Here is a 20,721-nt window from a genome sequence, read left to right on the forward strand (position 1 = left end):
TACATCCAAAATATCATTGCAATACAAAAGTTATTAAGGAGATATAGGACATTTCTTTGATTAAATCTTCAAAATCTAGTGTGGATTTTACACTTAGAGCACATCTTAATGTGCACGAGCCACATTTTAAGTGCTCAGAAGCCATATGTGAGTAGTGGCTAACTCGTAGGTCAGCAGAGCCCTAGAGGCAAGGAGCAAAGCTTAAGGGTTGAAGCTCAGCACTTGGCCTCGGACAGACCTGGAAGACACATCCTGGCCCTGCCATTTATTAGCTGAGTGAACTTTGGGATGTCGTTAACCTCAAGCCTCAGAGACTCCTGCTATGAAAAGAGTTAATAATGTCAATGCCAGAGAATTGTTGTAAGGATTAAACAAATGAATGTGTGGCCAGTGCCAGGCACAGATCGAGTACTCAGAAAGTGGTGGTGATTCATCTTACAACACCCTCTGATGTGCTGGTTTAGGTACCATTCTCTGCCACTGGACTGACAGTGAATTCCAGGACAGAGGCTACCCAGTTCCTTTTGCCTTCCTGAGGCTCAGCGTGTACATTACTGTTTGCTAAATGAAAGATGAAATCCTTACACTAGCAGAGCCCTCCACCGCACCCTGCCCACCCAGGAATCCAGGGGCCCCTGGTGACTGGGAGTCACGTGACCATTGCCTCCAATGGGGTGACCTTGGCAAGTTGCCACTTTTCTCTGAGCCTTGGATTCCTCATTCAAAAGATAAAAGGGGTGGGGTGGGAGGGACCCTACCTGAGTATTTGGTTTGATTTGTGCCCCACCAGTGGGCTTGGGGGGACTGTAGCTGACACCTTGTGTTTTTGCTTTCCCAGCCAGGGGTGCGAATCACTTTCATTCTATTCCTGGCTTTCCTGTATCCTAGCACTTTTGCACTATCACGTTCCCTCCGGTTAAAATTTCAGAAGAAAGACTTTCTGGGAATTCCCTGGTGGTCCAATAGTTTGGATGCCAGGCTTTCACTGCCAAGGGCCCATGTTCAAGCCTGCATAAGCCACACAGCATGGCCTAAAAAAAAAAGACAAAAATAAGAAGAAAGACTTTGTCCTACCTCCCCAGCAGCCCAGAGAGGGGGTGACCTTCTCTTCTGCTGACATCTGCTGTTCTTCCATCACAGCAACTCAGGGAGTAAAGCAGGAAGAATTTCTGCCACTTTATAGGGAATTAACTGAGGCTCAGAAAGATCAAATCATCTACCCAAGTAACATAGAAAGAAGCGGCAAAGCCAGGGCTGGAAGCAGAATTCAGAAGAGTCCCTCTTTATTGAGGGAAAGGGGTAAGGTGGGGCTTCTTTTCCTTCACCTGGGCTCCTCACATTTCTCCAAGGTTTGGGTCTGGGTTGGGTCTTGATCTTGTGTTTCAGTTTCCTTGTCCTGGTAATGAAGGCAAGTAACTGGGGTTGTGATTTCAACTGATTCCTATAGGGGGCTGCTTGTTCTTCAGAGAGTGCCCTTATCCCAATCAGATGTCTCTGGAAAAAGTTATTGTGGGGTGAAGTGGAAAGTGTCTGGTCCAGAAAATCAGTGTTATTTGGCAAGTGTGAACTTGGACAAGCCACTCACTGCTCTGGGCCTCAAATCGCCCGTTTATAAAATGAGAGGGTGACGGTGTGTCACAGGACGTGAGGATGAGGCCTGAAAGTACTTTGGAAACTGGAAAGTGCTAATAGAAATGAGAGTCTCCTGGACAGTAAGGAGATCAAACCAGTCAATCCTAATGGAAATCAACCCTGAATATTCATTGGAAGGGCTGTTGCTGAAGCTGAAGCTCCAATACTTTGGTCACTTGATGTGAAGAGCTGACTCACTGGAAAAGACCCTGATGCTGGGAAGAGTTGAAGGCAGGGAGAGAAGGGGATGACAGAGGATGAGATGGTTGGATGGCATCATCGACTGATTGGACATGAGTTTGAGCAAACTCTGGTGAAGGACAGGGAAGCCTGGTGTGCTGCAGTCTATGGGATCGCAAGAGTCAGACACGATTTAGCAACTGAACAACAACAAATAGACATGTCAGAGATTTCCCTGATGGTTCAATGGCTAAGACTCCACACTCCTATGCAAGGGGCCCAAGTTCAACCCCTGGTCAGGGAACTAGATCCTACATGCAGCAAGTAAGACCTGATGCAGTCAAATAAATAAATATTGTTTTAAAAGTTAAAAAAAAAGTTAGTCAATAATAATAATATAAAGAATAATAATGATAGCAGTAGAAGTCCAGTTTTCTGTGTGGTCCCACTGACTTGAAGGGAATCGAGCTCTTTGGGTTTAAATCCACAGTCCTATCTGGGAATGTTCTGCCTTGGTCTTTGGAATGTAGCCTGGATTCTTCTGGGAAAGTGAGAGGCTCCATCTAGCTGAGGAGGGTGGGAAAGTGGCCCTGCCCCAGGGGAGGGGAGGGGAGGGGAGAGGAGGAGAGAGGAGGGGAGGGCAAGGCTCCTTCCTGGGGAAAGAAAGCAAGGGGAGGAGGGTCGAGGGAAGGAGAGTTGAACTGGGAGGAACGGAGGGCTCTGGCCTGGCCACGCAGTGCCATCTGGGCATCTGGGTCTGGCCTACGGGAGCCCAGGGTTGGGGAGGGCAGCAAGCAGAGGAGGCTGAGTGTCAATTTGGAAGAAAAATATTTGCAGTAAGCAATCGGAAAAAAAAATCTCTTAGCAGATGTGTCTATCAAACAACAAATTCATCTGGTGTAACTCCTAAGTTTTACTGGCCCTTTCGCACATTCATTTGAATAAATGTGGTGAACTGAACTCAAGCAGAGCACCCTAGTGTGGAAAAATGACTTGCCCAAGACCACACCCCTGAGGCCCTGGGGAGGTCCTGGGAAGAGCTGACTCTGGGAGGCTGGGGATTGGAAAGTCCACAGACAAAAGAGGACAGCTGTAGGGAAGTCCGCCCAGCAGGACTCCAGTCCTTCTGGGAGTTGGCCCTGTGCTGGTTTCTGCATCTTCACGTCTCCTGTCTGGAGGGAGGGCGTGTTCTCTAGGACTCTAGGAGCTGGTTTCCTTCTGCTCTCTGCTCTCTGACTGCTCCTGAGCTTAGGGGCAGCGGAGAGAGTGGAGACACCGGAAGCTGTGTCTTGGGAACATCTGGTGAAAGAGCTGGTGATGTTTAACTTGGAGAAGAGAAGGCTTGGTTTGGGGGTGGGGAGAAGGGACATGCTTGCTGTCTTGGTTCTCTGAGAGGGGCTGGGGAGAGGGGCATAGCTTCGTTCCGTGGAGGATCTAGCATTGATATTAGAACCTGGGGTAGAAGGTCACCCTGATGGAGCATCTGCCTTGGGAGAGAGGAGTGGACAGAAGGAGCTGCCTGTCTCTGGAGTGTGGGAGTGCAGATGGATCCTGGTGAGGTGGACACTGAGGGATGCAGCCCATTGGTGAGGTGGACACTGAAGGAAATGCAGCCTGGGAGGGGTAGGCGGGGAGGGTGTGGAGGCTTGGTTCTCACGTGGGTGGCGTCCCAGCTTTGAACCTCCGGTAGCCAGTGTGGTGGATTCTGCAGCACCTAGAACAGTGGCTGGCATGCAGTAGGTACTCAGGAATGATTTGAAGAATGAAAGAATGTGTATGCGTATGCCTGGGATGGTGGCGGGTCAGGGAGCAGGGGTTGTGTGGGCTGCAAATGTAGACCCGTGGGCAGAAATCTCAGGGGATCATGTTGTGGAGACAGGTACATCCAGCTCTTTCTTTCATTGGCAAAGTGAGGCCCAGAGCAGGAGAGCCCTGTGCCCAAAGGCCCTGGTTGACACGTGACAGGGCTGGACTGGAATGCAGGCCGTTGGGGGTTCTCCTCTGTGGGTCTGGTAAGGTGGTCTGGACGGCTTTCTGAGTTGTAACAGCGCTGCTGGAGGGGAGGAGCCAGGCTTCACTTGGTTTTGAGCCAGGACCTCGGTGCCAGGCCCTCTGGCCACCCCGCAAGCCCACCTTCCTAGAGCCTGGATGCCTACGCGGCACCTCCAGAAACAGCGGTACAGCGGCCAGGCCCCGTTACACGGCCATTTGTCACCGAAGCACATAGGAACAAATGCACACGTACACACACACTCAGAGACACATGGGACCCCCGGGAGACGTTTGCGATACCTCCCCCCTGGTGGAGGAGGAGCACTGGCTCCGGGGAAGTTCTGCCCCGCGCTGAGCTGCCGGGGAGGGGAGGTGAGGGTATCCGGCCGCGCTCGGTGGGCCGAGGCTGAGTCACCCCCTCTGAGTCAGGGAGCCTCTCCTCTTCCTCCCCCACTCCCCTCTCCCTCTCTCCCTGCCTAGCCCCCGCGCGAGGGGACCGGAGGCTGGCCCAGGACAGGGTGGGAGCCGCGGAGCCCCAGGACCGGGTGTCCGAGGCACAGTTCCGCCGGGGTCCCGGGGACTGCCCGGTGTGACGGCGCCCCGGAGGAGGTGGCCTGGGAGCCTGCGGGAGCGGGAGAGCGGCGAAAGGGAGAGGGAGACCGGCGGGGAGGAGGCGGAGGCAGGGGCCGGGCCGCCGCGAGGGAGCAGGCGGGCGCGCGGCGGCGGCCCCCGGGCTGGGCGCGGAGGCCAGGTGGGGGCGGGGGCGGGCCGCGCGGCGGGCGCCAGGCCCGGGGCTGTGGGCACGGTGCCCAGCCCCCGGCGCACGCCGAGCCGCCGCCGCCGCCGCCGCTGCTGCAGTCGGCATCCATCAGCGGGCGGGGGTGTCGCGGAACAGGCTGCTCCGCAGAGCCCGCCCCGCCCCGCGGCCTGCCGGCTCGCAGGAGCCGAGGGGGCGCCCCCCGCCCCGTGCCCCAGAGATGGGGACCCCCAGGCCCAGGTAGGCACGTGCCGGCGATCAGGTGGCACGGGGAGGGGGGGCGTGGGTGGGTTTTGGTTGTGGGTGGGCTGGGGGCTCGTTACCGGAGGCCCAGCCTCCAGCCCTGGGGGAGGACGGAGAGTGGGGGGCAGACCGGCAGGAACTGAGTTTGCAGGCTCTCGGCCCTCCGGCCAGTGTGGGGGCGGTCCTCGCTGGTCCTCGCTGGTCCTCCCGACCTCCCGGGTTTGCAGCCTCCCGCCAGGCCGGGAGAGAGAGGTGGGCAGGCGGGGAGTGAGGCTTGCTGTAAGGATGAACGTCTGCTGGGTGGGTGCCGGGCTGGCCCACTCCCGTTCTCCGTTCTCGGAGACCACTCCTGCCGCCTCAGAGGAGGCCCAGAGCCCTCTGGATATTTCCTCCGGGCTTCAGACGCTGCAAGACAGTCTCTTGACTGGAGCCTGGGTTGCTGGGGAGCTCTGGTCCTCACTTATCCTCTGGTTGCAGACCTTCCTCCACTCTGGCTCATTCCCCATCCTACCTCCCTTCCATGTCTCCCAAAGCTAGGGGGATAGAACTTGGCTCTAGGACCATGGGGTTTCTGGCCTGGCATTGACACGTTAGAGGGAGAGGACTTGTGGGTTCCAGTTGTGCTTGGCACCTTCTCACTTGGGGGACGTCCGAGGGCCCGTGAGGCTGAGATCTTGGAGGCAGGCATGGTATGTGGCTGTGGGGGGCTGGGGGTGAAAGTGGCTGCAACCACCAGGGTGCTTATCAGATCTAAGGCCACTGTCTGGCAGAGGTATGGCTTAGGAGACTGGACAAGGACTAGGAAGGAGTTTTGAGGATACTGGTCTCCTTTGTGGTTGCCAGTTGTGGTCCTTGCCCACCTCCTTCCCCGCACTCACCCCCGCCCCCACCCCCACAAGCTCTGAGAATACCTTGATGGGAGAGAGACACTACTGTTTGTTCCTGCCATCGCTTCATATCTCCTCCTCTGTACCCAGAGGTGGGAGTGCAAGAGGGCTAGGTTTATAACCTCTCCAAGGCCGGGTGGGGTTACAGCTGCTCCGTCTCTCCCCCACCTCCCAGCATTAGCAGTCTTCCAGATTCAGTAGCCACCAGGCCAGGCTGAAGGCTTGGGACCACGAATGATACCCCTGGAGGAAGTGGGGCTGTCTGTCCTGGGCAAGGGTGTGGAGAACAGAGGCAACTGTGTACCCGCCTGCCCACCCGTTCCTTCACATGGAGCCTGCGGCAGAGGCAGCCTGTGCCAGCCTCCTCTCTGAGCCGCCGTGGCCCAGGGAGGCTCTGCCAGTTCCGTGCAGGGCTGAAGCTGGCTTCCACTGGCCAGTCTGAGGTCATGCCTACCAGTGACCCCGTGTGCCGTATTTGTGTGTGCGCAGAGCATGGCTCCTAAGGGGCCCCTCGAGGCAGTCCTGGAGGAGATCAGTGCAAGGGGTCTTATTCCCATTAAAACCCTTCCTGGGCCATGTGCAGTTCCCTGAGCCCGGGTTCGGTGAGCTTCATGGAGATCTGCTTCCCAGAACTGGCACGACAGCCATGCCTGGTCCCGGAGGGCTCACTCAGGAAATACTGAAACATTGACCGAGGCCTTGAGAGGAGGAATGACTTGTCCAAGGTCACAGACAAATGGGTGTGAGAGCCAGCACTAAGGTACCCACATCCTCTAATGGGTTTGGGGTTCTTGTAGCCCAAATGCCTGCCTCCCTATTGCCGTGGCTGTTCCATACACAGGACTCTGATGGGCTGGCGTTATAACCTGGAGCCTGAGTCTGCCTTCTAGAGGGGGACTTACATTGGTTTCCCGGCCCTTGACCCCAGAAGGTGAGAAGGCAAGACCAGGCTGCCCCAGCTGCCAGGCTGCCTTGTCTCAGTTAAGGGGCAAAGGCTGAGGCATAGTCGGCCTGGAGCCCTGGTCCCTCTTGGAAGTATCCAGAGTCAAGAGGATGCTGGGTGCCCAGGCGTGTTCTGGGCCTGAGCCCCCAGGAGCAGTGGAGAGGGTCTCCCGCCTAGGCTGCTGAGGTGAGAGGGGCCTCTTTGTGGCTCTAGCACGGTCGTCCGGGTGAGCCTGTCTGGGCTTCTGTGCCCCCATTTATTAAAAGTGGATAATAATCTCCATGTGGAGTAATACCAGTGATTATACAATCAGAATGAGGACATTTATTGAGCACTTACTGTATGCTTTGCATTATCTCCCAATAACTCTGACAGATAGGTGCTATTATTGTCCTTTTTACACATAACTAAGGCTCAGAGAGGTTGTGTCACCTACCTAAGGTTGCACAGCTGGAAAGAGTGTGGCTGAGTCCAGAGTGTCTCTCTTTACCATGGCATTGTACCTGGGGCAAGGTCTGGGAGTACCGGGTTGGTGTCCAGCAGAGTCAGACAACTGATGTGCCAGGGCTTGTTCTGGTGGAGAGTTCAAGGGTGGATTGGGTTTTGTGAGGCAAGGGTGGCTCTGGGGCCCGAGTGCTCCTGGGGTCCTGAGGGGTAGGGGGCAGAAAGAAACTGGCCGGAGACCTGAGAGAGGGACTGGCTGTGGCTTTCTGCTACCTGGCCAGGATCCCCCAGAAGTGAGGATGCTCTGGACTCCGTGCTCCCATTGGCTGCAGGGGAAGACTGGTTGGCTCGAAGGCTGGCCGGCCCTGACACTCACCCCCACCACACTAGGCAGGAACCCAGTGACCAGAACATACAAAGGAGGGAATGCAGGCGCACCAGCTGGGACTGTGAGGAGGAGGCCCGGCGGGGAGGGGACTTGTGCATGGGTAGGTGGATGGGGGTGGGAGCAGGCTGGCACCGCTTCCTCTATGGGCGGGAGGCTTGTGGGTAAGAATAGTAGCAGCCAACATTTATCGAGCACTTACTACATGCCAGGCACCCGTTTTAAGAGCTTAACTGTACCACTCATACAATCTTCGCAAGCCCTTTGAGGCAAAAATCCTTCTTCCTCCCATTTTACAGATGAAGGGAACTGAGGCTTAGCAAGGGAAAGACAGTGGCTCAAAGTCACACAGCTCGGTCGTGGGGGAGCCAGGATTCAAATCCAGGCAGTGTAAGGTGGAGCCACTTTCCCCATGGCCGTGCCAGCAGCCTGAAGTTTCTTTTCAGAGGTCACACTCAGGTTTGTTCAATTTGAAAAATATTCCCTGAGTACCTGCTGCTGATCCTATACGGCCTCTGATGAAGCATCCTTGTCCTCCCTGGGCTCCCAGTCTGGCCTGGAGAGACATAGACGTGGCACAGGGAAGGTGAAGGATGAGCTATTGCCTCTGTGGGCGTGGATTCCTCTTATGTGATCAGAGAAGGCTTCAAGGAGATTGCAGCCTTGGCACTGGGCACCAAAAGCCAAGTGGAATTTTGATAGCCATAGGGGGAAGGGCACCCCTTCACCTGGATCAGAGGGAAGGGAAATCAGGACGTGTTTGAAGAACGGGTGGTCTGGTGTGCCTGCAGCAGATGATGCAGGGGACTGGGGGTGCTGGGAGGTGACTCAGAAAGTCAGCTTGTCTTTAGGTCTTTGGCAAAACTCTGGAATCTGCCAGGCCTGAGCTCTAGTCACAGCTCCACTGTGTCCTAGCCATGTGCCCTTGGGCTCTCATTTAGCTGATCTGAGCCTCAGTTTCCTCATCTGTAAAGTGTGGCCAAGCAAGCCTGTCTCAAGGAGACCACGTTAGTGTTGTTACGTAAAGAACCTAGCGCAGTGCTGGCATGCCACAGGAACTCGGCTAACATCACTTTCCTCCCCAGGAGCCTGGAGGCTCCAGGAACCTTTGCGGGTATTTGATCAGCATGGGACCTGCATTGGGGCAGGACACAACCAGATCTGGGAAGGTCCCTTTGGTAAGAATCACGAGGAAGGGATGGGCTCAGCTTTGCAGGAAAGACATCAGCCCGGTGGACCTGGAGGGCTGGGGAGGGAGGGAGGTTGAAACCACACTAAGCTGTCCCCTCGGATGGTTGCGGGAGGAACAGCTTAGGGTGGGGAAGGCCATGGGGTGGGGGAAGCGCATGAATTTGGTTTGCAGCTTCAGAAGTTTAAGATGAAGGACTCATCTCCCTTCAGTCATTCTGAAGGTTGCACAGCGTCGTCTTTGTGCATCTGGCTTTTTTTTTTTTCCCCCTTTTGCATAATTTCCTTTGGATGAATCCGCATCAGAGCTTCTTCCATAATAGCAGCAAATTGGGACTAAGTACCCAACAATAGGGGAATGATTGAGAGCGTTTTGGAACATCCAGTGGATAAAATAATATGCAGTCATGAACAGCCGCAGAAATACTTACCCTCAAAGCGTATGGAGCTGTGCACTCGTCAGGTTCCTCGGCATCTTTTCTTTATTTCATTTCATGTTGCTGTGACAGAGGTGGGACAGGGGTTAGAGCCTTCCCGTGCGTGGAGAGATTCAGGCTAGGCTGTCATCTCTTGGAGGGCAGTGTTCATGTTTTATTCATTGTTCTGTTCTCAGCGCGTGGCTGAGTGGTTTGCAAATGCTTGTCCGGTGAAAGAATTGATGGAGTGGACAAAGCGGACGGCAAGTGACTTGTCCAAGGTCATGCAGGTTGAAAGACCAGGACCAGGGTCTTCTCATCCCTACTTGGCAGGTTCTTCTCACTCATTGCTCAGTATCTGGGAGGGGAGTAGCTTGGAAAGGCGCGCAGCGAGGACTGGAGACAGACCAAGGCATGAGTCTCAATTCTGTCCTTACTGACTATGAGGACTTGGTAAGTCAGTTCATCTTCTTAAGCCTGTTTCCCCATCTGTAATATGGATAATGCAAGTACCTGTTTTTAAGCTTGTCATCAAGATTAAATGATTTCAGGTATGTAAGATCCTTAGCATAGGAACTAGCACACAGAGAAGTACCCAAGAATGTTAGTTGTGATGATAATTATGATATAATAATGTGGAAATATTTCTGATACAATTATTTTTTTTGGGGGGGGGGGCCGTGCCGTGCGGCTTGTGGGATCTTAGTTCCCCAATCAGGGATCGAACCCACCCTTCCTGCAGTGGAAGCTTGGAGTCTTAACCACTGGACTGCCAGGAAAGTCCCTCTGATACAATTTAATGTTAAATGGAAAAAAAACCCAAACAATGAGCACTCAGATTAAAATGATATAAAATTAGGTCTGACCATAGGTACAGATTGGAAGAGAACAGGCGGAAATAGCATTACAGCAGGTACTATGGGAAATGAATGACTGACCCAGACAAACCTTTTTAAAAATACTTACTTTTTCTTGTTTTAATTACAAAAGAATTATTTGAAAAATCCTAATCATTCAGAAGCATACTCTCTCCTTGTTTTCCCAACCAAAATCCTTCTCTCCAGAGGTAGCCAATGACAACAGGGTGGTGCCTAGAATTTTTTCTGTGCCTACATAAACAATAAGTATACACACCGGAATGAGACCATAAATTGCATTATTGTTTTACAAGTTTTTTTCATTCTATATGCCAACATCTTTCTGTGTCAGTGCACCTAAACCCCATCCCCAAAATGTTCACAGTAGATACGTAATAGTTTTGTAATTCATTTTTCACAGGATAAGTCCTAGTTCATTTGGCCATCAGCAGGGGGTTGATGGACATTTAAAGTTGTTTCCAATTTCACTCTATTCTAAATAACGCTGACCATGAACTCTTGTAGTGTTTAAACAAGAAAATCAAGTGAGAGAGATTCAGAAATTGTGAGATTGAGCAGGGTTGCTGGGGAGGGTTCCCTGCTTCTCTGGGCTCCTTTCCCCTCCTCACCTCCCATCTCAGCGGAGCCCCAAGGGGCAAGGACACTGATCCAAAGCCCATGTTTGTAACTGCAGTTCCCTGCTGCCTCTCACCAACTGCTGATCGGTGAGGTTCAAGCGAAGGGATGATGATAAAAGGATCCTTTAGACTGTAAAGCACCTGGCACGTGGGAGGGGTTGATACTGCTGTTATTATTTCTACATCCAGAGCAACAGTAGCTTTGGTTACATGGTTGACAGCAAGTGGGTGATAGCAGGTTTGAGGGGGAAGAGCATGGAGCCGTGAGCCAGCAGACCTGGGTCCGAGGCCCGGCTCGACGCGAACTGACAAGCCGTGTAACCTTGGCCAGTCCCGCCTGCCGGGGGGAATAAACCCACCCATCTCATGTGGCCCTGGTGGAACTCAAAGGTGACAAAGCCCGGAAGACAGCCAGCTCATGGTCTGGCTCTCAGAGGGTGTCCCGCTCCAGGGAGGTCTCCTCTGCCTCTGCAGTTGTCCGTGTGGACCAAGCAGGAGGCTTTTCTCCTTTTTGATGCCATTTACTCTGCAGTTTGGGCATGTCACGTGGTCCCTGGCCTACAATGGCACATCAGTTTGTGGCTCCGCGGTGGCACGTGAGACCTTTGGGCAAGAAGCCAGTGCTGACGGGTGTCAGCCTCTTCACATGGCTTGATTTTATTTAATGCGGTGCCCATGGGTACCGCCGGCCTCTGACAAATTGCCGTCTCCGCCCTGCTGCGTAGGAATGACTGCGGGTCCAGCTCCTGTTTCTACCCCTTGGGCTCCATCAGAGGCCTGGCTGGGAGGCCGGCACAGTCTCCCTCCTCCCTCCTCGCGGGCAGTCACTTCATTCATGTCCACCTGGAGATTGTCACTCAAGGAAGTGAATGTTCTGTACTGGGGAGATCCCAATGGGAGTTAACATCATCCCCAGAGGGAGAAGAATAAATCTTAATAGCCTCTCTTTCTCTCCCTGTATTTTTTCTTTTAATTCTTTTCTTTTTCTTTTCTGACTCCAAAAGTAGTACAGGCTCATAGTAGGAAAATGGTGTAACACAGAGAACCCCCTAAAAAGCTAAAAAAACAAAAGTCTGTAATTTCTGCTCTTATTAACCTTTGAATCTTTAGACGATGAGAATTTCTAATATTTCTTGAGTACTCACTGTGGGCTTTGGCATGTAAGTGCTTTACGAGCCAAATTCAGTTTGGTCTAATTCAGTTTTCTTAGTAAACCTAGTAAGTGGGTAAGATTATCATCATGGTTTTATAGATGAAGACACTGAGGCCCAGTGAGATTAAAGGAGACTGCAAGGTCTCCTGGTCGCCTAGTCTTAACCGCTAGACTACACTGCCTCTTTCCAATTTCTCCTCCCCTCCCTCTCTAATTCATGTATCTATTTAGTGTCAGGTGGTTTATCAGTCACAGGTGGTGCTAGTGGTAAAGAACCTGCCTACCTGCAGGAGACATAAGAGACTCAGGTTCAGTCCCTGGGTCAGGAAGATCCCCTGGAGGAAGAAGAAATGGCAGCCCACTCCAGTATTCTTGTCTGGAGAATCCCATGGACAGAGGAGCCTGGCGGGCTACAGTCCATGGGGTCGCAAAAGAGTCAGGCGTGACTGAGGCGGCTTAGCACACAGCACGGTGTATCAGTCAGATTCTGGCAGAAAACAGAATTCCACTCAGATGCTTCAATTTGGAGATGTTAAGAAAGCTGTGGGCGGGCTTAAGGGAACCCACGAGGGGGACCCACAAACTCACGGTGACAGAAACTATTACCTCCCTTCGGCCTGAATGAACAGAGGGAGGGAATAATCTTACTGGGCTTGTGCATGGAGCTGTCACATAGCCGCTCAGCCACCACTAGAACCACAGGGAGGGCGACTGGGGAGATATACCCCCCTCTCTGCTTCCACTCTGACCTCCTGCCAGTGCCTCCCATTGACCAAAGGCAACCAGAGGTCAGCAGGCAAAGGAGTTCAAAGGACAGTCCAAGAGCTCAGCCTCCTGGCTCTTTGAATGGGACATGGTTCTGGGGATGCAAATGGGGATCAGCAGCCCAGGAACTAGTCATAGGGGGATGGGAAAGATGTGCTCCGTGGCTTCCCACAAAGGATGATCTTGGTAACCGCGATTATTGAAAACATCTTTCAGAACAGGAGACTCTCAGTTTCTGCGTAGCATTCTCTTTGTTTTGGCGTTTTCCACTCCCTGTTCCTTCTTCTCTCCACTCCTTCCTACTGTTAGTTCCTGCCTGCTTCAGAATTCCCACAAACGTCTGGACAGAAGTTGTCAGTCTCAGATTTAGAAGAGAGCCTTCGTGGCTGGGGAGTGATTGTTCATGACCGTGGATACTCGTGGCTGTGTGTGCCCTCACGCTGTTCCACTGCAGTGCATATGTATGCAAAGACACGCTTCCAAGACACATGTCATAAACATCTGTGATACACGCTCCCTTGTCTTTAGCGTGACTGTAACTTTTGCATTTCAAAGTCCTTTTGTTCTCTGAAACATCCTTTTTCTCTACATGGCCCTGCTCTGAAGTGGGTGATTAGGGCCTCTTCTCCCTGTTTAACAGATGGAGAAACTGATGCTCACAAAGGGGAAGTGACTCGCCCAAGACCCATCAAACAGGAAGTGGCAGAGCTGAAACAGGGAAGGGTGGTCCTGATTCTAACTTCAGCTCTTCTCAGTGTGTTTGCCCTTTAATCTTGGGAAATTTTTCCTTAGCCAGTTTTACCCCTGGGAGAAATTAGCACAGACGAACCCCCTGAGGCTGCTGAAATGTCATGTAGTGGGACGGACTTCGGAGTCAGAGTCTTGGCACAGCCTTATGACCTTGGGCAAATCGGTAGGCATCTTTGGACCCGTGTGTCCTCTTCAGTCAAATAAGGATGATAATATCAGGAGTTTGGATGGAAAAGTCAGCTGCTTAAAATCTGATAAGTTGTCAGGACAGGCTGGCTGGCTGGTAGCCAGGAAGGCTCCTGAGCTGAGTACAGCCCAGGTCTTTTGACTTGTCTCATTGCTGTTCCATCCACCCATCACCCATGTGTTTTTCCACTTATCCCTCTGACCCCAGGCTCCATGGGTTTGAATTCTGACACTGCTGTTTACTAACTGCATGATCTTGGGCCAGTTAGTTCACTTCTCAGTGCTTTAGTTCCTTCTTTTGTAAAATGGAGATACTGAGAGTACCCATTACGGGTTATTATGATGATTAAATGATATAAAATGCTTAGATCAGGGCCTGGTAAATAGTAAACTCTATAAATGTTAGCTTTGTCATTGTTATTTATCAAGAACTGCTCTAAGCCCTGGGGAAAATGGCAAATGAGACAGATAAAGGTTTTTTGTTGTTGTCTTTTGACCATGCTGAAAGACCAAGCTTGCAAGATCTTAGTTCCCTGACCAGGGATTGAACCCAGGCCCCCTGCAGTAGACACACTGCAGTGGATGCATGGGAGTCCTAACCACTGGACCACCAAGGAATTTCCAAGACATAAAGTTTTGTCTTTGTGGAGTTTATATTCTAGAGGAGAAGTAGAAACAATTTGTGAACTTGTGAAGAAACACATGCTTGCTTCATGGGAATAAAGTTTCTTTTTAATGGGTGGTGAAAATTTTTGGAAATAGATAGTAGTGGTTGTTATACAACACTGTGAACGTAATTATTGTCCCTAAATTGTTACACTTAAAAGTGGTTAAGATGGCAAAAACAGAATGAAACAAAACTAAAAAACCAGCTGTAACAAAAAAAAAAAAAAAATGGAAGGAGGGACCCACCTTAGACAGAGTGGTCAAGAGGCACATAGATTGAGATCTGAAGGGTGAGAGCTGCCAAGACAGGGGACAAGCCCACTGTCCACACGGAGGGAGTAATAAGAGCAAAGCCCCAAGACAGGGGCAAGCCTGGCGTGACTGCGGTGCAGACAGAAAACCTGTGTGACAACACTGTCACAAAGACGGTGGTAGTGCGGGAGCTAAGCAGGGGCCTTATGCAGGGACCTGGAACTTTGGTAAGGAGTTTGCACTTTATTTTGATGATAGGTCATTGGGAGTTTTAAAGAGGACATCCAGTTGGACTTTTAACTGTGGCTCCTCTGTGGAGAATAAACCCTAGGAGAGCCCAAGTGGCTAAAAGGACCATGGAAGAGATAGAGCCGCCATGCAGACAGGAGCTGAGAGTGGCTTGGACCTGGAAGTAGCCACAGTGGAAGTAGAGCTGGAGAAAAAGAACAAATCCAATTTTCTGGACTCAGAGATGCTGAGTCACGCTGACCCTGGTGGGCGAGCTTGACGTATAAACCAGTCGATTCACTTTTAATGTGGGGGTACAACCGCAGGCCAAGTGGATATTGCCTCTTCCGGGCAGGGACACCCTCTCCCTCTAGGCGGCCTAGATGGAAAGCCACAATGTCTGAAGGCTGCTTAGTGCCCCGGGAAAGCGAGCCTGGGGATCCAGCCTGTGGTTGCAATGTTGACGAGTGTCGGAGGCTGACAGGCTGCTGAGCTGGCCCCACAGGGGGCCAGGCGAGCACGCTGGGGCTTACTGGGCCCCTCACCTCCAGACAGGGCTGGTGCAGGCACCGTCAGCATTTCCTTCTCTGGCTGACCTTTCCCTTTTCTAATCCTGTGCATTCGGGTTTTCATATGTCAGTGTCATCAGCCAGGCTTTGCTGGCCTCTGTCTCTCTCTCCGTCTGTTCTGGGTGGGCACTTCTTTTTCTGTTTTTGTTTTTTAGTTGTTGGGTTTGTGTGTGAGTGTGTGTTTTGGCCTCATCATGTAGCCGGTGGAATCTTAGTTCCCCTCCCATGGACCAGGGATTGAACCTGTGCCCCCTGCAGTGGAAGTGCCAAGTCTTAACCACTGGACCACCAGGGATGTCCCTGGGTGGGCACTTCTAAACCCCAGCTTCACAGACCACTCCCTACTCTGGCTTCCCATTACTGCTTGTCATTCTGGATCTTCTCAGGGTGGTTTTATTGGGTGCCCTCTTTATGCTATTTTCCCAAATCTCCATCACTCCCCTGAGAAGGAGGGAGGAATATTTCTCTGTTAGGGTTGAGATGACCTAAGCTCAGAGGAGTGAAGTCACTTGCCCAGTGTCCCAGAGGAAGCTAGTGGGGGAGGGTTCCGGGTCTAGGTCTCACTGACCTGGGTCTGCCTCTGGCCCTGCTGCCCTGCATGGAGGGGTCCATGAGATGACTATGCATAGGGTTTTTGACGCTAGGCCTGGCCTGCAATGGCTGGTGATGGGAGTCTTGCCCTTTGCAGCAGAGTAACATTTCTGAGTCTTGCAAGGGTGCCACCCCCTGCACTGCCCACTCCCCCACCCCCGCCTCCAGCTTCTTCATTTCTCCCTGACTCAAACCTGATCCTCCTGCCAGCCTGTGTGGAGCTCACATTTATAGGCTTCTTGTTCCAAGAAGTCAAGTTGTCAATGCAGGGACTTCACTGGTAGTCCGGTGGCTAAGACTCCACGCTCCCAACACAGGAGGTCAGAGTTCGATTCCTGGTCAGGAAACTAGATCCCACATATGGCAACTAAGAGTCTGCATGCCACAACTAAGACTCAGTGAAGCCAAATAACTAAATATGAAAAAAAAACCAAGAGGTCAAGACTCCCTGTCCTCCACACATCCCTGCTTGTTCCCACATCCGAGCATTTGCCCACATGGTGACCTAGTCCAGATGTCCTGCCTGCCATCACCTGTCTAGAGTCTCCCTTTTTTCAAAACCTAACTCCAGCTCACCCTGCACTCCCTACCCTATAAGTCTTCCTTGGAAACCCCAGGCCATGCTCCTGATCACCAGGTCCCAGAATCTGGGAGGCTGAAATGTACGCGGGCAAATCTATGTCACATCCTGGGTGAGCCATCATCCTCCCATGTGGCAGAGAGCTCCACGGGAACCAGCACACAGTCCTCTGGGTCCCCTACAGTGCCTGGCCAGCTTGGCCACCCAGCGGGTTCTATCAGTCTGTGCTGACCTGGCCCTGAGCAGAACTGTGCCCGTGTGACTGGCTGTGGCAGAAGCCAAGGTCAGGTTCTTGGCTCACTTTCTATGCCCCATGCCGTTATCCCCAGACTTGTGAGATGAAGAAGGTTCTCCTCATCACAGATTTAAAAAATAATAATGTGATTTTTCTTTTTAATTCACAGATTTTTCTTTTAGGTTTAAACAGATTTTATTTATCTCTGTCTCATCCTGTCATACCAGACCATGTGCATCGGAAACATTTATTTTTTGACTTCTAGTTATTTTTTTTTTTAAATCATTCAAGAAATCGCCAAGTGTAGTAGAGAAAAAATGAGAACTACAGTTAAACAGAAGAAAAAAAAATAATTTGTCTACCCGCCTTCTAGAAACAACCATAGTTAATACCTTGCTGAATTTTCTTTTTTCTTAAAATATTTATTTCTTTGGCTGCACCTGGTCTTATTTATAGCACTTGGGATCTCTAGTTACAGCATGAAAACTCTTAGTTGTGGCATGGGGAAATCTAGTTTTCCCTAACCAGGGGTTGAACCTGGTCCCCCTGCATTGGGAGTGCAGAGTCTTGGTCACTGAACCACCAGGGAAGTCCCCTTTGCTGAATTTTCTGTATCTGTATGTGTACATTAGCTAAAATAGGGTTGACTGTACAAATTGTCGTGTGTCATGCTTTTTCACTCAGGTGTCCTCCATGATTTTGTACATCACCTCTTTTCACCCTCTAGAGCAGACACATCATCTTTTATCTCACCAGCCCCTGGCCACAGGATTTGTCCAGGGCTCATACCCCCACCTTGGTTCCCAGCCCAGGCCTGAGTGCTTTCTCCTCCTCTGAAATTCTGTTGAGGTTTGCCTGAGGCAGCAGAGTGCCGCGGGAAGAATAATGGACCCGGAACTGGGATCTGGGGAGTCCGGAGGCTGGGTGAGGAGGAGAGTGGGCGGGAGGGACCAGGGAAAACCTGTCTGAGGAGATGACTGTTGCTCAAGCCCCTTTTGCTCTCTGGGTCTCACCTGTAAAAGAAGAGGAGGAGACTGAATTATCTCAGAAGCTTCCAGCTCCTCTCGTCTGTGGTTCTGCCAGCACCAAGCAGTCATGCCAGCAGCCTCTGCTGGAGACCTGGGCGGTGAAAGCCTGGGATATTTATTTAAGATTACTTGGCTGGCTATTTCCAAGATGATGCAGGCCCTAGTGAAGGTTCAGCGAGTCTAGGCTGAAATCAGACTGAAGCAGAGGCAGGAGGAGATGTCCTGGATCCTCTGGGCTGCCTGAGCCCATGAGGGGTGTGTGGATTCTGCTTCTCCCAGCACAAAATATACAGATTAGTCTGTGGATTTTTTTTTTTAAGCAAAATTAAGCAGGCATTTATTTGAAGAGTTCTTCCCTGTAGGCCTTATCTAGCATAATGGCTGATAGCTCCAGTGCTGGCTTAGAAGAAATCCAGATCCGGGAAGATTCATCTCAGTTTGACCTCATGAGGCTGTGTGGCGCCCCCCCCCCCCCCACCCCCGCCCCACCAACGGAGCAGCTCTGTGGCTTTGTGTTCTGGCACTGAGTCAGCACTTAGCGTCATGTAAGCAACAGAGCTTTTATTTAATGATGGCTTTAAGTTATACCCGTAAAGCCCAGGGTAATGATGTGAGTGGAAAGCATTTCTGGGTAGGGATGAGGCCATGTGGACCAAGGCCTCCTCTTCCTCCTCATCTTCTTAACAACAGCATCCATAACACCAGGCCCTCTCATTTGTGCTACAAGCTCCAGCCTACAAAGCGCTCCGCTCATTATCCATAAGGTGGGGATTGAGGATGCTCATGACCTATCTTGGGCACTGGAGATGTTGGGTGGCTGAGTGGGGGTGCTCAGGGCCCCTGACTTTCTGTTCAGTGCCCTTTGCTGGTGGCTCCTAGAAGGCAGTGGGGGAAATAAGATTGGGGCTTAGAGCATGTGCACAGCCCAGGGTAGATCCAATGTCTGTCTGCTTCTGCCCGTCAAAGGCCCCCATGGTGGGTGGGGTGGGGGAGGGACCTGCCAAATCTCATCTGGATCTTTCTCTTTTAAAGTGATGGATTCAGAGGAAGGCTCTAGACTCAGCAGGTGAGGGTTCCTGCTCGTTTCTGTTTCCAGGTTTTAGCTCCAAACTTTTTTTTTGAGAGGTGTGTTTTCACTGATGGGGGTCAGAAATGGATTCTTTTGCTTTCCCAAAAGGAAACAATTTGTGGGTTAAATATATGTATATATATGTGTGTGTGTGTATGTGTATTTTTTAAAGTTATACAAGTAACTCCAAAGTGTATGAAGTTAAAAATGAAGTTCCCTCTCTTATCATGCCCTATGGAACTCTTTTTCTCCTCTACCTACTTCTGAGTTATTGACCTCTCTTAACTGTTTAGTGAGTATCCTTTCAGATCTTTTACTACATGTGTACAAGCACTAAGATGTTGATATTGTTGGGGTTTGTAAGGACCTACTGCCCAGCTGCCCTTTAGAATAAGCAAATTGCAAAGAGAGAAAAGGAGAGAGAGAGAGAATGGCATGGTCCGATTTATATTTATATTATGTATAAATTTTATAATATAATTATATATAAATATATTATAAAATATATAATATTAATATAATATAAATTTAAAATATAATTTAAATATAATGTAAAATTATATATAATTATATATATATAAATATAAACGGGACCATGACATTCTCTCTCTCTCTCCTTTTCTCTCTTTGCAATTTGCTTATTCCAAAGAGCAGCTGGGCAGTAGGTCCTTGATTCTCTGAAATCTCATTTCCTGCTTCAAGGGGGAAATGATAAGAATAGTCTGTCGCAGAGATAATTTCTGAGTCCCTCGCTTTGGGGATGAGTCCTAGTGAGACGAACTGACTGCCCATTTGTAGCAGACTTGGGGCCTGAGCCCAGATCTCTGTCTTTGACATCATCAGGGTTATGTGTTTGTTAAGAGGACCTGTCTTACCCCTTTAGATCCATCCTGACCGCATCCCCGCGGAGTCAGGGGGCAGGAGTTATTGAGGCTTGGGGCATGAAGAGCCTTGCCTGATGTCGGGGCTGGAAGGACTGGGAGCCCAGGGCTCTTTGGGTCGAGTTCAGTTTATCCAGCATTGGCTGAGGGGCTGCCGTGTGCCAGGTGCTGTGGTGGGAGAGACAGCCGGGCCCAGGGCCTGCCTGGAGGTGGTCCCTGACTGTCCCTGGTGCTCTTGGCAGAGTGGGGCCCCCTGGAGAGACTCTTCTCGTCCCTAGGAAGGGCCCTGATTCCAGACCTGGGCCTAGAGACTGGAGTCCCTGAGGAGCTATATGGGCAAAGGGTGGGTGGGGGTCTGTGACCTCAGCTGCTGCCGCTGAGCCCTCGCTTCTCCGGACTCTCTCCCCGTGCTCCCTTCCTCTGTCTCTCCCTCCTCCCCCTCTCTCTGTGGCTCTTTGTCCATGTGTCTCCATCTGTCTCTCTCGGCGTGTGGTTCCTGTCCCCCTCGCTCTGTTCTGTCACGCCCTCGCTGCCCCTCTCCCTCATCACATTCTCTCTCCTTCATGCCAATGCAGGCGTGCTGGTCACCATGACAACAGAGACAGGCCCTGATTCTGAGGTGAAGAAGGCTCAGGAGGAGGCCCCGCAGCAGCCTGAAGCAGCCGCCGCAGCAACCACCCCTGTGACCCCCGCGGGCCACGGCCATCTCGAGGCCAACTCCAATGAGAAGCAGCCGCCCCAGCAGGACGCTCGGCCTGCAGAACAGGTGTGTGCCTGGGAGCGGGGAAGGAAGGAAACTGAGGTGTACTGTTGACCCACGACATGCCGAGCACTGTGCAGGGGCCATCGTGTTCATTTTTACATTTTATTCTCCAGGACCTCAGGAGATAACTATTCATCTCCCCATGTTACAGTGGGGGAAACAGAGCCTCAGCAGGATGGAGTCACATTGCTATAAAGTGCTGTGTGCTTAGTCGCTCAGTCATGTCCAACTCTTTGTGACCCCATGGACTGTAGTCCACCAGGCTTCTCTGTCCTTGGGGATTCTCTAGGCAAGAATATGGGAGTGGGTTGCCATGCCCTCCTCCAGGGCACCTTCCCAACCCAGAGATTGAAAGTAGGTCTCCCACATTGCAGGCGGATTCTTTGCCATCTGAGCCACCAGGGAAGCATAAAGTGACAGAAGTGCAGATCAAATCTGTATCT

General features: G+C 51.4%; 1 protein-coding gene across 10 annotated transcripts in view; it reads left to right on the forward strand.

The window, feature by feature from the left end:
* EPB41L1 (erythrocyte membrane protein band 4.1 like 1) overlaps positions 1–20,721 on the forward strand; it is a 133,044-nt gene that overhangs the window by 57,659 nt on the left and 54,664 nt on the right. For all 10 annotated transcript variants that reach the window (XM_061127196.1, XM_061127186.1, XM_061127193.1 and 7 more), the window contains one exon: positions 20,091–20,281. In XM_061127196.1, coding sequence (XP_060983179.1) covers positions 20,105–20,281 — 177 coding nt within the window. In that variant the 5' untranslated portion in view covers positions 20,091–20,104. The remainder of the gene's footprint in view (positions 1–20,090; positions 20,282–20,721) is intronic.

Source organism: Dama dama, chromosome 23, assembly GCF_033118175.1.
Source record: "Dama dama isolate Ldn47 chromosome 23, ASM3311817v1, whole genome shotgun sequence".
NCBI lineage: Eukaryota > Metazoa > Chordata > Mammalia > Artiodactyla > Cervidae > Dama > Dama dama.